Source organism: Anopheles coluzzii, chromosome 2 (assembly GCF_943734685.1).
Source record: "Anopheles coluzzii chromosome 2, AcolN3, whole genome shotgun sequence".
NCBI lineage: Eukaryota > Metazoa > Arthropoda > Insecta > Diptera > Culicidae > Anopheles > Anopheles coluzzii.
This window is the reverse complement of record NC_064670.1, coordinates 118,903,968-118,920,331: the sequence shown is the minus strand read 5'-3', so window position 1 is coordinate 118,920,331 and position 16,364 is coordinate 118,903,968. Positions and strand designations below refer to the sequence as shown.

General features: G+C 45.6%; 2 protein-coding genes across 6 annotated transcripts in view; one reads left to right on the top strand and one right to left on the bottom strand.

Moving 5' to 3' along the window:
• The window catches only part of LOC120947909 (probable beta-hexosaminidase fdl), a 359,113-nt gene that overhangs the window by 191,073 nt on the left and 151,676 nt on the right, over positions 1 to 16,364 (top strand). The window lies entirely within an intron of this gene.
• LOC120952673 (sodium channel protein 60E) overlaps positions 1 to 16,364 on the bottom strand; it is a 116,774-nt gene that overhangs the window by 8,744 nt on the left and 91,666 nt on the right. The window contains exons 4-23 of one of the 5 annotated variants that reach the window (XM_040372125.2): positions 11,805 to 12,013; positions 10,547 to 10,767; positions 10,350 to 10,456; positions 10,189 to 10,271; positions 10,016 to 10,107; positions 8,763 to 8,890; positions 7,523 to 7,657; positions 7,225 to 7,419; positions 6,913 to 7,156; positions 6,421 to 6,572; positions 5,815 to 6,085; positions 5,602 to 5,693; positions 5,028 to 5,153; positions 4,796 to 4,966; positions 4,522 to 4,715; positions 4,336 to 4,438; positions 4,136 to 4,264; positions 2,816 to 2,827; positions 2,020 to 2,391; positions 1 to 1,916 (exon numbers count right to left, since the gene is read on the bottom strand). The exon at positions 1 to 1,916 is cut by the window's left edge and continues 305 nt beyond it. In XM_040372125.2, coding sequence (XP_040228059.2) covers positions 1 to 1,916; positions 2,020 to 2,391; positions 2,816 to 2,827; positions 4,136 to 4,264; positions 4,336 to 4,438; positions 4,522 to 4,715; positions 4,796 to 4,966; positions 5,028 to 5,153; positions 5,602 to 5,693; positions 5,815 to 6,085; positions 6,421 to 6,572; positions 6,913 to 7,156; positions 7,225 to 7,419; positions 7,523 to 7,657; positions 8,763 to 8,890; positions 10,016 to 10,107; positions 10,189 to 10,271; positions 10,350 to 10,456; positions 10,547 to 10,767; positions 11,805 to 12,013 — 4,952 coding nt within the window. The remainder of the gene's footprint in view (positions 1,917 to 2,019; positions 2,392 to 2,815; positions 2,828 to 4,135; positions 4,265 to 4,335; positions 4,439 to 4,521; positions 4,716 to 4,795; positions 4,967 to 5,027; positions 5,154 to 5,601; positions 5,694 to 5,814; positions 6,086 to 6,420; positions 6,573 to 6,912; positions 7,157 to 7,224; positions 7,420 to 7,522; positions 7,658 to 8,762; positions 8,891 to 10,015; positions 10,108 to 10,188; positions 10,272 to 10,349; positions 10,457 to 10,546; positions 10,768 to 11,804; positions 12,014 to 16,364) is intronic. The other 4 variants (XM_040372127.2, XM_040372126.2, XM_040372128.2 and 1 more) reach the window with 4 other exon arrangements.

The window sequence follows — 16,364 nt, the reverse complement described above, 5'->3', positions numbered from 1 at the left end:
TGCTTGCGCGGCAACTTCTCGCTCGACACCTTCGGCAGTGGCTGGGTCTGATGTTCCTCTTCATCTTTTGCCTCCTCAACACGCTCGATCAAGCTCAGCCGCTTGATGCGATCGAAGCTGCTGTGGAAGTCGTTCTTGCGCCGGAACACGATCGGTATGGTGCTGATCGTCCCCCCAGCCGTCGTCGTCCCGAGGCTCACGACACCGTTGGCACTTTGTGGGCTATGGTGCTCGTGCGAGGCACCGGTACCGGCCGCCGCGAACGGTGCCTGCAGCTGATCGCACAGCTTCTTGATCTCGAACCCCATGTTGAACTCCTCGTCCGTGATGTTACGCTGCTTTTCCAGGCTGCGTCGCTTGGACGCTTCACTGCGCTGTTGCTGCCCACTGGCATCCGATTGATCGGTACAACCGCTTCCACTACTACTCCCACTGCTTCGATTCGCCCCACCACCGTGAACACCAGCAGGAGCGGCATTCACACCCTCAGACCCCCGATACACCGTGCTCGACTTTGGGCGTCGCAGTTTTACGACCTCTTCCAGCAGCGGGGACCTTCCCGGGCAGCTGTCCGAGTTGCGCCGCTCGCGCTCCGGCGATGCCTGATCCGTCTGCGACTGACTACGACCCAGCGAAAGCGACTTTAAGCTCTTCAGTTCCGTCTCGAAGCTGTGTATGATCTCGTCAAACTCGGACGCCTTCACCAGCGGCTCCTTATCCTCGCTGTCCCGGCGCGACTGCAAGCTCCCATTGTCGATCGCGATCGTGGGACGTGCCGTGACCGGGCCGTGCACAGCGAAATGCGGCTTGCTACTGTCCACGGTCGCGCTGCTAATGCTACCACCCCGTCGGCACTCCAACGCTTGGAAGATCGAGTTCGAGATACTGCTCAGATTCGACTTCAAACTCCCGTTCGAGATCTTCCGATCGGGCGAGTAGATCACGTCATCCTTGCGCGAGTTCAGCAGCAAGCTCTCCGTGTCCGCATCCACGATCGCACTGCTAAACCCGACCGTTTCGCTGAAATAGTTGTTGCTACCGTCGATCTCGTCGTTCAGGAACTGGAACAGCTCCTTCTGCTCGCAGTTCAGCAGCTCGTCCTTCAGGTTCATCTGGTTGATCAGCTCGTCGTGATCGATCGAGAGCGTGTTGAGCGAGTGGTCCGACAGCCGATTAGCTGCGGCAATTGCCTTCCGCAGACTGCTGCTCGTACTCGGTGACCTCTGATGGGCGGATACGGCCCCACCGGCACCACCCATCAGCGGCGACTGCGTTGCCGACGGTAGCCCGATCGAAGCCGGCTGGCTCATCCTATCCGCGACTAAAAAATGATTATCTTCCCGCCTAGACACTACTACCGGGGTTGGCGTTTGAATGAGCGAAATGTTACTGTTCCTAAGATAGGTTGAGCCGGCATTTAGCACCTCCTGCATGAGCGGCGAGTGGCATTTGGCAGCCAGCGAGTGCGCTAGGGACGAGCTGGCACTGGACGTCTTAGACGAGATCTTGTCCAGCGATTTGCGGTAGCTGGGCGATCGGTTTAGCAGCGACTTCTGGTACTGCAGGTACGCCTCGTCGTACGGTTGGGCCGTGTCAGCAATGTGTATCGAGCGGTCGTTCGGATCAAACCCGGCGTCCCTCGAATCCCCCACCCCGAGTGGTCCGATCGGTTCGTCTTTGCTCTGCTGCGTCCCAAACCCGGAAGACATCTGGTGCAGAATCTTGCGCTCTACCTCGGTTATCTGCGGTGGACCACCAGGGTGTGCCGACTGCTGGTGGTGGTCGTCACGGGGCAACGCCTGATCGTCCATCTGCGACACCGTTTCCTGACTGCCGGAGATCGTGCGCAGGGGTCGATCTTTCAGTGGAATGTCATAGCAAAAGTCCGATCCCGAGACAGGCCGATTCAGTGATTCCTGCAAAAGTGTGAAATTCAAACAGAGTTAGACCACAGAGTTCATGAGAGGTAGCTCGTATTCTAGGCATCCCAATAAACACCGATCACAGGCACATGCTTACAACAACTTGAGGCTGATCCTCTACCTGATAGCTTTGGCTATAGATTGGTCCGCCCGGGATGCGGTAGTCCACTGGCGGCACCAGCTCTTTTGGCAGGCTCATGTACTTCTGCTGCTGTTGCTGCGGTTCCGCCGACTGCAGGTCTGCTGCTGGAAGCGATAGCTGGGAGGCTGGCAGCGGCTGCAGCTCCAGTACCGTCTGCTTGTGCTTCTTCTTTTCCTCCCGCTGCTTGATCACGATCTCGTTCACTAGCTGCTCGAGCTTGGTGTTGGCGTAGTTGTCGTTCTTCTCCTTGTTGGCGTTGCGCTTCTTGCGCACAATCGAACGTATACGCTCGAAGCTGCGGGCCAGTTTGGAGTCCTCGCCCACTTCCTGCACATTGCGCGAGTTGAGTTGAGTGCAGGATTGGAAAGATAGAGTTAGATTCAACGATTCTTTGAACATGACAAGTCAATGTTGTTTTGGAACTGGAACTGTTACTATTTAAAGGTGCAAACTAGTGCTTCTGCAAGAGCGTCAACTATCTACAATTCTGTCATGTATCAAGTATCTAAGACTAATGTATCAAGTATCTAACATAACAAAAACCATAAGACTATTTACAACATTGTCTACCGCAAGTGAACTATTTTTTCCCGCAATCGTAATATACATTTAATTCATCTAACAATCTTACAGAAACATAAATACAGAAGTAAACAAAATCCCTACAAACTACTGCTAAAGAATCGGCTCTCGTGCTGCTAACGTCAAATTTGGTGGTGTTTAGAGGTGGTGTTGGAATTTTGGGATTTACCTGCTCGAAACTCTATTTCACATTGAAATCACAACACACACACACGCGGGATGGTTGTGGCACGCGGATGCAAGGAAAAACGTGCAACGCATACACAGTGACGTACGGGTTGTTTGGTTGTGTGTGTATGGAAAGAAGGTGGTGATCGCAGTACAGAAGGTAGTAGAAGTAGTAGTTTTTTGTTGTTTGTTGATGTCGGTTGAACAGTTGTGGTGGAGAATAGTAGAGATAAAGAGGTAGTAGCAACAGTAGGAGCAGTAGAGTTCGCAGAAAAAGGGGTTTCGTGAATGGAATGGACATTTGCACAGTTAAAACAATCAGCAGGCAACACACAGGAAAGGGTTTGGGATGAGCGGTTGATGGGTAAAGATAGTGTGAGTGTCCAGACATTTGCAGCGAATGGTTGCACAATAACATTGCGCACAGGTGGGGTTGTATTGAATGTTTCGTTTTAGTAATGTTCAGTTAGGTTTTGGAACCATCCACAGGAATTGGGAGAAGAAGTAGAAGTTGGTCGGGCAGTAGAGTTGATTATTTGGAGGGACGAATTTTGAAGAAAGGAGAAAGACATATATACACACATAAGTTGATAACGGTTAGATCGAATTTAGTACTTCATTCGGATGATACGGATGAGGTGGCTCGGGCGTATTTGGCGAAGTGTGATGGTGATGATGGCTGTGAGTGAGTGCGTGGAATGAAGTCTGATGTTCGGTGGTGTACAAAATATGCTTCAAAACAAAGCATGTGTCTTCTGCAGTGTGTATTTGATTCTTGAATATCTTTCCTAATGTCTTAGACTAATTAATTTAACAAACATTTTTTGTGGCATTTCTTTGCATGTTTTCTTGTTCCTGCTGCTGATCGACACATGCCATTTGGTTTGGACGAAAACGTTTTGTGTGCGATCAAGCCTTCAAAATTACAGAGTTGAGTAGTGTGTCGTCTTAAGTGGTTTAGGCACTATTGTACTGTTGTATTTGCAAATTGACATTTTATTTTAATTCCGTGTGTCTAGTAGTGTACATTGATGAATGATCATGAGGTTATGGAACGTTTCAGACGATCCTATTAGGCACTATACATTCAGGGGTACATACACTAACACATATATTCACACATACACCCACACACACACACACATACATACATACAGACACATTTCTAAGGACACGCAACTAACATACACCTAATGATGCGATGAGATCAATGGAAGTCCAACACACACAAAAACACACATACACTCATGAGAGAGCATGAGCATGATGGTCAATGATGATCGCGTATGAAATGATCACCGTCAGTGCACCGCACTCTTACCTCCTTTTTCGACTTTAACTCCTCCGAATTGAAGCTGTTGAGCAACAAGGCCAAGAACAAGTTCAGCACCATAAAGTTGCCCATGACAAGCGCCGGCAGGAAGATGGCAAAGCATGACGATGCTCCTTCCTGTGAATAGGGATGTTTGTGAGGGTTAGATATAGGAATCCCACGGACCGAGCATGTCCGCCTGCCTGTACCTTCTCCTCTGCACGCATACAGTCCCACAGTGGTTCAATCCACTCGCCGCAAAGAATGCGAAAAATCATCATAAATGAGTGAAAAAAATCGTTGAAGTTCCATCTACAAGCGAAAGGCAGATATACAGATAGAGTGGATTAGTTCTTAATGGTTTCAACACGTTCCTAAGTTAACCCCGCACATACCTTGGCACCGGATCCGGTGCAAACTTGTCCGGAGTGTAGTCCTTCGAGAACAACTGCATGCCGATAACAGCAAAAATATAGATAACAATCACCAACACGAAGGTAAGATTACCTAAAGCACCTATTGTCGATATGATAATACTTAGCAGGACCTTCATCGTGGTCCATGATTGTGCTAGTTTCAGTACCCGTAACTGTGGAAGGTTAAAAAAAGAATAAACCCAATGTCACATCGAAAGGTATAGTGGGGAAGATGTAGCGAGAAGCGTCTTACCAATCTTAAACCTCGTAACACCGTCAGTCCCTCTATCAGCTCGAAGATCAGATCGAGCAAGCTAACCGAGACGATGATCAGATCGAATATGTTCCAACCGCACAGGAAAAAATCCTTCGACAGTGCCATCACCTTCAGTATACATTCTAGAGTAAAAATGGATGTAAAAACCTGCAAAAAATCGGTTGTTAGCAGGTTGTGCACTTTAAACTCATCGGCCTTGATCGGTCACCTTATTGCCAATATCCAACGCATCGCGCACGTTTGCGTTCATCCCGTGGTGTTCTAGTGCTAAAAACATTGTATTTAAAACAATACATAGTGTGATACCTAGCTCAAACAACGGATCTTTAACAATCTGATAAGGGAGAGAAAGAACAGATATTAAAAAGCAGTTTAATAATGCTGATCGCCATAATTGCTCTCAAGTGATGATAATAACGACTCAGGAGCTGTGAGCTGATTCAGAGTGAGTGAGTTAGGTGAGTTAAGCCTTTGATTCAATATCTTATATGTGGAGAGCTGAATCCTTAAAATATAGATAGTTCTCGAAGAACTCACACATCATTTATTTCCCTTTGAGTGAGTCAATAGTCGGTGTGAAGTTATATGCCTACTCGAGGGTTAATTCATGTTGGATTTAATCATTTCAACCATTATGTGATTCACTTTGAGTGAGTTGCTAATCACTGCAAAGAGCTAAACCGTAAATGAGTCAAAACAACTCGTATTATCACTTTCACAACAAAAATTTCACTCACTGACTCACTCCGCGACTCAATACGCACGTCGCTTTAATATCCTACCTTATATAAACAATTTTGAAACTGCAACCATCCTTCGTAATCGATGCAACATTGAACACAGCTATCACAATTTCTATCAGGAAGATCGTCTTCTCCATTTTGGGAATGAATGGTAGAAAATGAAAACAAAGAAAAACATACACACAATCAGTGTAGCAAAGGTCAAACCACCAACTCCCAGTTCGCTGGGAACCGACCAGGCACCACTCTTACCTAGTACAACAATTTGAGATAAGTACTCCGGATGGAGACCACCGTACACGTTCTGCTGCTTGAGTTTCGCCAGATTGCCGTTACACTTTATTATCCTAACCTCCCTCGGGGACAGCGCAAGCGTGACGGGCGTTACCTCCCGTTGCTGCTGCGGCTGCAGATGCGGCTGCAGTGGGAGCGACAGCTGGGACTGTGGTAGCGGTTGCTGAACCACGGAAGGGGCCTGATGTTGTGCCGCCAGCTGGGACATCGGGTGCAGGGGTTTGTGATGCTGCAGGAAGGCCAAGACAATGGAAAGCAACAATTAAAGGAGCAATCATCGAAGCGAGCACATGAGCATGGATGAAATATTAAGGACGCTTAAACGGTTTGAAAGTAGAGAGAGAGAGACACGTGTGAAGTAGACCACAAAGAATGGTTCCAATTAGAACCAAACGAGGAGAAATGTGATGCTATCTGCATTTCCAACCACCAAACAAACTCTTGAAATACCCAACGGGCAAACAAATCAATTTAAAGAGATACGAAGAATATATCACACGACAGTGTGGAATGTGTGAAAACTGTGTCCACTGAACTTTTCCATGAAACCGAAACCATACAAACCTGCTCGCCCGGATCACCGGTCACGTCCTGCTCCTCGTGGTCGTCCACCACGCCGGAATCGTCCAGCGAGGATTCCCGGTTGGCGCCTCCCTCGCTCGCATTGGAACTTCCCTGCCGGCTGGACAACAGTAGCTGACCCCGATAGTTCGGACCTGTGTGTGGCGGAACATTGAAATGGATAAGATTGGTTTCACAGTCTCCCCTCATCTTGGAGAGGTCTGAACTGAATGTAATAAATCACACCAGAAGTGGAAGTGACTTATTTAGTGGATTTTTTTGGTGCTTTTATGAATCTTATCCTCCCCGTACACTTCGCATCGAAGATTGATGTATTTATTAATGATGATTGATTGCTTCTTATCGGCAATAGCTTTTGGTGATCCGAGTTACTAAGGATTACCCCCAAAGACACATTTCTTTTGTTGTAACACAATATTCTCTTCTTCTCAATGAATATGAGCTTTAGATGAAGATATCGCAACCGATTCTTACCCAGTGGATGCAGCGTGTTATTGTTTTGTTGCTGCTGTTGCGTTTGTTGTTGCGGCTGTTGCTGCTGCTGCTGCTGTTGCTGCTGCAGGGGTTGCGTTGACTGTGGCAGTGGCTGTTGCTGTACCACGGGAGGTGGTGCCACGGTCAGGATGCCCTTCGTCCGCTGTACGGCCAATGCTTGCGGCCGCACGATACTGTGCCGCGGGCTGGGCGTTGGACTTGGCGTTACCGAGCGACTTTTGCTCTGGAAGCGTAAGAGGCGTACATTAAACCACTGAAAGCTAAAGAAGAAGGACGTAAAAGACAACTCACGTGACCGTTCCCGTTGCCCTCCTTGCCCTTTTTCCTTCGGCGCGTCTTTTTGCGCGAGTAGGACGCCAGCAGGACGCCCTTGCGGGCATCAATCTTTTTGCGCTGCTGCTTGCTGAGCTGCTTCACGTTCAGGCTGGCCGGATCGAAGCTGAACGTGGAATCGTCCCGATGATCGATCAGATCCTTGCGCCGCTCCTGTGTTGCAACCATTGCGGGAAAGGTGATTTACATGATTGACCCTTCGTGTTATGAGGCTTTTTTTGGTTTTTTATTCCTAGCTGCCATTTTTCCCACTTACCTCCTGCGTAATCTCGGCTTCCTCTTCGTAGCTCAGCGCCACGACGGCCAGCATTAGATTAATCAAATAGAAGGAACCGAAAAACACAACCACGGTGAAAAATGACACGCTCATGGGACCGCACGTGGCCAGGACCTGGGGGGTAGGGAAGGAACCAGAAAAAGAAGCAAGTGTGATTATGATTACAACCAACCCAATTGGTAGAGCATCGTGGGGAGAGAAAACCAATAAAATTGTTACTTTTTATTTAGCAACCTTTTTCTAAACCATAATTCTACAAAAAAAAAAAAACAAACAAACCAGCTGCTTTAAAACGTCAATGATTATGGTGGAAAGAATCAACTCCCATCAAACGGAAACCACACAATTGAAAACTGAAACATAAAACAACCCGAAAAAACACATCCAACCTTATTCGACTGTATACGGGCTGTGTGTGGAGAGAGCAAGACGACGTGTACAGGGGGAAAAGTTAAGCACAAAGGGCGAAAAGATTAATGGTCCACCACACCACACCATCACCACGGCCGCACACACGGGAAAGCTTGGGGAAACAGCGAGACAAATTGATTCTATACAATCTCCTCCCGGCATGCCTGAGATGCCGTTAGAATTGAGCATAATGTTGGAGAGGGAAAGCCATGTGAAGCCCGCATTTTTATTTGTTTAAATTGATGAAAAAACAGGGGAAAAAGCAACACACAAGCTTTCCACCATAAAGCCAGTCACAGACGAAAAAAGGACCCATGAAGGAAGATGTAAAATAAAACACTCGGTTGGTGGTGTTTAAGCCTTCGGGCTTGACGGTGATGATGATGATGGAGCGTTAGTATGGGTTGAGAGTGGGAGTGGTTGTGTTGATGCATTGAGTGAAATAAATTTCACCCCCGGGAATCGATCATCCGTGTGTGTGTGGGGTTGTTTTAGCTTTCCGCTGGCTTGCCAAAACCACAATGCCGTTTCGTTAGGCTGCGATTTATTTGCAGCTGTTTCATTGCAGTGGAAACTTTTCACCCAGCAGGGAGGAGGTGTTTGAGGGTTTTTCTTACGAGCGTGGAAATTGTGTAGAAACCGTACACCGTTGGAAACATTCTTTTCAACGTCTTTTTAGGGTAGGGAAAACAACTCTAAACAGAAATCACAAAGACTTCAATGAACCGAAGCAAACCGCCCAACCGTCCAAATCCTTTAAAATCCTGCAACAAAAGAAGGTTATTCCACCTTCTACACCGTTACTTACCATATTATATACATTCTCCCAGTAGTCGAGCGTAATCAGCTGGAAGGTGGTCAGCATCGACCACATAAAGTTGTCGAAGTTGGTGTAGCCATGGTTCGGATTCTCGCCGATGCAGAGACAGGTGTACTCTGTAAGTGGAAGGATGTATGCGCAAACAGAACAAATAGGTACAAATTGAAAATGTGTCGTCGTATAAATCGCCCCACCTAACCCAACCCAACCCAACCCTAATTTCCTCCCTGTCGTGGGCAAAATCGAACGGCTTCATCTGATGTGGAAACACAATAAAGCTCGATAAGGCACGTGCAGCCTTCCAAGACACACACACACACACACACCGAACGATAAACCCCAACTGCCGGGATGGATTATGTAAAGTTCGTACGTAGTGCATAATGCATCCTCGGTATGCTCAACTGGAGCTCTTGGCTCCTGCTCCTAATCACAATACGGCTACGGGGAGATAGCGAACCTCACATACTACATCCCGGAGTTGTGCCGGAGCATTACCGTTCCTCTGCCATGGCTGTGTGTGCATACTGTCGGAACAAATTTTCAATAAATAATCGTAAACATTCATTCCACTCTGTGGAGCTGTGGAGCACCCGAAGCATCCCTGGGATTAGCTGCAACAACGATGGTAACCACCACCCGGCATCAAACCATGGTGCCAAAATGTCAATTCCATTGATCCGTTTACCATCTGCTCCTTTTGGAGTTTGTGTGTGTGTCCTAGATGCATACCTGTTAGTAGGCGATTTATTTGTACAAGCGAGCAAGGGACCGGAACGAGCCTTGGATGGATGTTTTGCATTTTCAATCTTTCTTAATTCAACATACACACATGCTAGAGTAACGGTCCCGAGAGATCGACATGCTTCACATTTCCATTTCCATCAGTAGCTAAAGCGTCGGTAGCCAACCCGGGACGAATTAGAGAGATTTGATTGATTTCGTTACGATGTTAACATATCCCTGAGAAGGGAGTTCTCTCTGTCTGTAATTCGATTTACTATTTAGTTCGACCTTGAAGCATTGGTGACACCGAGTGTTTCAGAGCTTGGAAAAGCAGCTCTTGGACACATAATGGGAAACTCGAGTGGATGCAGCCAATGAGAATTATTCCCCATTTATTCTGAAATTATAATACCCGCTTCTACTCCAATCCAATCCCCACTGATATAATCGATACCGTTTGTGACATTTGCACAACATTAGTACACACTCTCTCTCTCCCTCAAAATGACCCTCACCTGGTGGACAATGACGCGCTCCGGTCAGATTTCCGCACAGCATCGGCATATCATCCTCGTCGACGATCCAATTCTGTGTATCGTTTACCCACCTGGTAGGGCGAAAATAGAAACGCAATCAAAACATCATCCTTTCTTGTGTTGTTAGTGTACTGCAAAGCCCAGCTACTCACATGTACCAATCCTCGTGGGTAACGTTCGTCAAGTCGCTTGGAAGATTTTTGACACACTTGTTTCGCAGCTCGCCCATGTAGACCTAGATGTTTGGAAAGAAGAAAAAAAAGCTTAAATTAAATAGTAATTGTTTAATTTATCACTTTTATTTAAACTATACCTGAAGAGCAAACAGCGCGAACACCATTAGGCAGAAGATGGTCAACGTCATGACCTCCGCCAGCTGCTTGAAGGAGTGCAGCAATGCGTTGATGATAGTTTTTAAACCTGCAGGAACAAAAAAACAGGAATATTAATGCTCATACAGTTTGCTGCAACGCCGGTTGTTTGGGTCAACATCAGACAACGACCACCTACCCGGCATTATGGAGACCGTCTTGAGCGCTCGCAGGACACGAAACGTTCGCAAACCGGCCAGATTGCCGACATCTAAGGCTATCGTTGCGTACCCGCTGGTTATCACTACAAAATCCAGCCAGTTCCATGGATTGCGTAAATATGTATACTTATTTAGTATAAAACCCTTAGCTATCATTTTGATTATCATCTCGGATGTGTAAATTGCTAAAAATATATACCTGAAACGAGATAGGAAATAGGAGTAATTTGCAGGGATTTTTTGTATCTACTTTCAACAAGATCATTAGTGCCACATTAGGGAGATGAAATGGCGGGTAGGTAGGGATCGCTCTCTTGGTCCTCTTGACTCCTTTTTGCATAAAGATTAGTTCGTAATAAAGTTCGGACCCATTGTACATCGTCCTCATCATAACAAAGAAAAAAACTGGTGCATTTCTTTTCGATTATCTTTTCTCTTTTTTTTTGTACCCCATTTTTCTTGGATGAATGAAACACACGAAACACATACACTGCAGAGCCCGTGTATCAAGAGTAATAGCGGTCGTAAAAATAAATTCAAAGCACGTTTCGCTTCGCCAAGTTGCACCTTGCGCTCGCTCCCAGTGCTGGTGCGTCCTCGATGGCGTACCAGAGAACGCAGACGGGTAAGGTTCTTCGAGAATTGGGAATGCATGCACAATCACTTCCCTGCTTTATGGTCTTGACAAAGTAATTTCAACTTGCCGACAAGACACCATCATCCTCAATCCTCCAATATCCAATAGCCAAAGAAACAACGGATGAACCGTCAGACGGTAAAGTAGTAATATGTCTCGCAGAGAGAGATCAGTGTACCGCGTAGCAAGAATTCTTATCGGGAGTTGGAGTTGTCCGAATCGCTCGTGTACTGGAGACTCCATTAAAATAATTTGCACCATTCGAGCAGGGAATGATCATGATGAGCTTTTCGGTACCCACATTCGGAGCATGTCATTTATTTCCATTCATAAAATTTGACTTGCTGCTATTGCTGCCGCCGGTTGGGTTGGTCGATGACACACGACACGGGTTATGGGTTGGATGTCCTAGATTCGAAAAGAACGGATGATAAATTTGCTAACCGCCACCCCATTTTAGGGAACAGGCGAGAAAAGTCATTGTCCGAGCGCGGTTCCCCATGCAATTCATCTCCCGCATTGGGTGAAGGGATATTTTTTTGTGTGTGTATTTTTGTGAAAATAAAAGAAGCATAGAAATGAGTGTTCGTGGCGCTTACTCTGCTTCCTCGATCGTTTCCGACATCGCTAGGAAGATGCAGTTGAACAGAATGGTGGCCATGACGAAGTAGTCAAAAAACTGATTGGTCGCCAAGTAGACGCAGGCACGTCGGGTCGGGCTCCACGGGGTGAAACAGAACAAACTTTTCGTGCCCGTGAACCGATGGATGTAGTTCTTCCGAAAGCGCTTCGACACCACGCAGAAGGTCTGAAACAACAGGGGATGAGAGGGAAGAAGGAAGAAACGTTACTAAAATGTTTGTAAAGTTATAAAATAACCGAAATAGAATATCTATTATTTATTTTTATTAATATTATTTTTCCTATTCCAGGTGGATAATTTGTATTTTATTATATTACAAATAAATTAAATTTTTAAAATGCAGCGAGTTGCATGAAATTTAAATTTTTAATTTTTAGTTACATGTGCAATTTGGTAGAGATGGAAAACTATCGATTTTCTGATATTCAAATTTTGAATTCAATATTGGACAAAAAAACCGTCACTTCCGCCACTGTGCAACGTGTTCTGTTTCGCCCAGTGCGCATGACAAATTTTCGCCGGAACAGCGTTTCGCTCGCCGCACATGTCAAATGGGAACGCCAGCTTCCGGAACAAGAAGAAAGCATAGTGATGGGCAAACGTCAACAAAGGAACATAAAAATAAAATTATTTCAAATCGCAATTTTTAGATCAAAATATGAATGAAAACGAAAAACATCAATTTTAATGCAAAACAAAATCAAAGATTCGAAAGAAGAATCTCATGGAATGTAGCTCTTCTTGTAAATATAAAATTAACACAACACTATCGATTGCATAAAGGAAGAAATGAGATTATTGAAATCAACAAAAATGAAAACATAATTTCCAACTCAATATCATAACCAATTTATAATGATATTTTTATAACCACAACAAAACATACAAAACCAGAATCGAAAATGTTGACCATTCGGAACGCAACACATCTCTTGGATAGCGAATGCTCCGGAGCTACCGTTCCGATACGTCTACAGTGCGCGTGTTCAGGGATCGAGCTGACAACGAAGCCTACAAGCTCAACTTCCGCCAGAAAACTTCCTCTTTCATCCAATCAATTCGTGCAGTGCGGACGTAAATCGTCTTTTGCTGCCGTGAAAAATGAGAGCTAAGGTATTGGCACAGTTCTGGTGTACAAGTGGAAATTGCTGTGAAAAGTCAAGAGATTGTGAATATAATCAAACGCGAAGCGATAAATAAGTGATAATTTAGCTAATATTCAATAGAAATCAAGGTTTGCGTTTGCGGCGTCTCATGTTCGGTGGAAAGCACATGTGTGTTTTTGCTACCAAGTGTGTTGGCGTGATCAAAGAACCTGCGTTTGTTTGAAGAACGACAAATTCGTTGTGCAAAATGAAACGTGTTAAAATCTTAGCATTTCCGCAGCTGCTGTTGAGTTATTTTCACAATCTCTGCCGACTGCCGCACCTTTTTCGATCGATCCCGTAGCACATTTTGACCGCCGCCGATTCTAACCACCAACATCCTCCGGTCTTTCTTTTCCTTCACAGTGGCGTAAGAAGCGTATGCGGAGGTTGAAGCGTAAGCGCAGGAAGATGCGTGCGAGATCCAAGTAAACCCCCGGGTAAGTAATCTACGCCGCACCGATATGTCGCGTCTCGCCAGTAATGAAAACTAATTCCTTGTTCGATGATTTCCCCATTTCCTTCTCCAATAGCCGGTACCACCTCTCTACCGAAAGCTGTGCGGAGGACCTCGATTACCGGGGAAGTCGGACCACGGGGTTAGCATCATTCCAGACGCCGTCGTGTTGTATGCGGAGAATGTGTAGCGAAAATCTGTTCATTATCATGCTGCCATAGACGCGCGGTGTGTTTGCTCAAGCCGTCTGCATTTTGGAAAACCGAGTGTAACATTCGATTCCCGAATAAAGCCGTCATGAGCGGACAATGTGCTTCCGGGGACGATGGAACCGGTAGAATATTGAATAACATAAAACACTAAAATAACTTGCAGTGTGTTTGCTGTCTGGCCAGGAAGGCTGAGAGAGAGAAGGTGGCGAAAGAAACGAATGTTGTGTGGTTGAAAGCATGGTAAGTGGTGTCGAATTTGCGTGAAAGGTTGTGGATAGGACGAAAAGCACGTTAGAAGAGATTAAAAGGCAGTGAAGGGTTAAGATTAGGCTTTTACAGCAAATTGGTATTGTCAGAGTTTCGGTTAGGAAAACAAATCAGGTTCCTTATTTATGATTTCGCAAAGAACTCCGCCACAAACCTGAAACGTGCAAGTGTATCAAATTTATCCAACATAGTTCATGCTAGGGTCACTTCAAACTCAAGTACATGCCCTAGTTAGGTAGGGTCGATTGCAATATGTGAAGGTTAACTTATTACAGATATAATACCAATTGCTTTTTGTTTAATTTGTTCCCATCTAGAGCGTAATGGCTAACCTGAGATTGTGAATTGAGCACGAGACGGACTGACAGCATATTAACTCGTTTTTGGTGATGTTACATGTGCTGCTGGTTTTGGATCTCGTGGTGGGGATCTCTATCGCGTTTGGTGATGCTATGAAACCATTCCATAACAGTTATGGATTAAAATAGGGCTAAGAATACCACATAATCGTCATTTTGTACAGGCAATATGCCATGCTTGGAAGTTTTCCCGTAAACGATTTATTTTCGGCTTTTTAAATGTTGTCACTTTATCATAAATTTCAACGTAAGCAACCACTCAAATAGGTACCCAACCCAAATCCCAACAGGAATTGATCGATATTTGACTTCAGAAGTAATTAGGTTGAAATTCAAACTGCTTATTTGAATCTCTTCAATATTCACACTAACAGCGATATCATTATTTTAGCAGAAAAGTCTAGTGAACTCAAAATACGTGTTTCATTTAAACTCTAGTTCTATCAGTATAAAGTAGTCGAAAAGCAAAAATCCGCATTATTATAATAGCGTGAGAGGGAAATAATGCGTTCAAGTGCTTTCGGCGAATATTACCTGCGGCATATGGGAAACATAAATTCACACGTAGCACCGTGTACCACGTGCTGTGTAGGAAAATGATGCATCATGCCTCGGCCCATTCTATTATTACTGCAATATACTTGAGACTCATTTGAGGTGTTTGAGGCCACTACCACCGCTCCACCAACGTAGTGAATATTGATCAAGCATCATGATACTCAAATCGGCTCATGGGAAGCCTGTCTTTTTCCTATTCTCGAAAACGTTTTGTTTGGCCGTTTCTTTAAATGGCTTTTCTGGGAAACCATTACTTACGGAAACCTTAATGTAATCCGGGCACTAACGAAAAGAAAAACTTGATCTATCTTTTATGCTTCCGAGAAAAAAAAAACAGGGAGCAATGTGAGGAACGTATTCTGCGCGAAAGATTTCTATGAAGCCAACACATTCTGCAGTAATTAATTTTGCTCATCTCAAGCGGGTCCTTCTGCCGTCTGCCCCGAAAAAGCAAACGAAAGTTCCAACAGTGTGCTTGCTGTGGCCGGCGGTCTCCCCGTGAACTGAATTAACTTCGCAGAGAAACCACTCCACACACCATCTACACCGCTGGTCAAGCTTCTCAATTTGCACTTCATTAATATTGACATACTCTTAATGTCCCTTACTAGGCCAGGCGGAATCGAACCGTGCTCGTGCCCACGCGATCGTCTTCATCTTGGAGTAGATTTAGGCATCGCCTTTCTCGGTAGGGAGGAAGAATTAATGCTACACTTGCTGCACGGCGCCAAACGACCATCTTCACTACTTCCTGGGACACACATCCTAAGCACACATAACATACTCTTTTTGATCTTCCAGCATCGAGCGGATAACATCATCCATTGCAGAACATCGTAAAAGGAAGCGGAAACAAACGGAATTACCTGAGGGATGGGAAGCATCGCGTCGTATCCCTCCTCTCCATGTCGTTTCACTGTCTGCCGCCTCCCTTCAGGACATTAGCTTCATCGAAACATTGTGTGCCAGCCAGCACGCTGGCCGAGGGTAATTATCCATGTCGTTGGCACCCGAAGCTCAGTCAGTTGCTGGCTTTTGGGTGGGATTGCCTTCGTCGAAAGCCAGTGAAATGACGTATGGACAAATTATTGACTGGCAAATGGGGGAAGAGACAAAAACAACTAACGTGCTGCCGTCCCTTCTGCCCGCGCTCTCTTGCAACATCCGACATCCTAAACAAGCATATTATTGCCTGTGCCCTGCCTGCCCCTCTTGCTGTTTGTACAGGAGTGTGGCCAGTGGTACGCTAAGCGTGTTGGCGTTTTTTTTTTATAGGAAAGGGAAGTACTTTTCCCGCCAGATGACGACCTGGACGGATTTGGGATGGGGATTTTTGGAGAAGCAGACACAGTGCGGACGGCCGAAAGTGGGCCACAAAGTCGTTGGTCAACAAGTGGCATTGATGGGAAAGCGGTATATTGATATATTATCGATTCCATGAATTAATTTGCCCTTCGACTTCGGGACGAAACAACAAACGTAGTATCAATCATCTCATCCATCACTTTAACGCAGAGA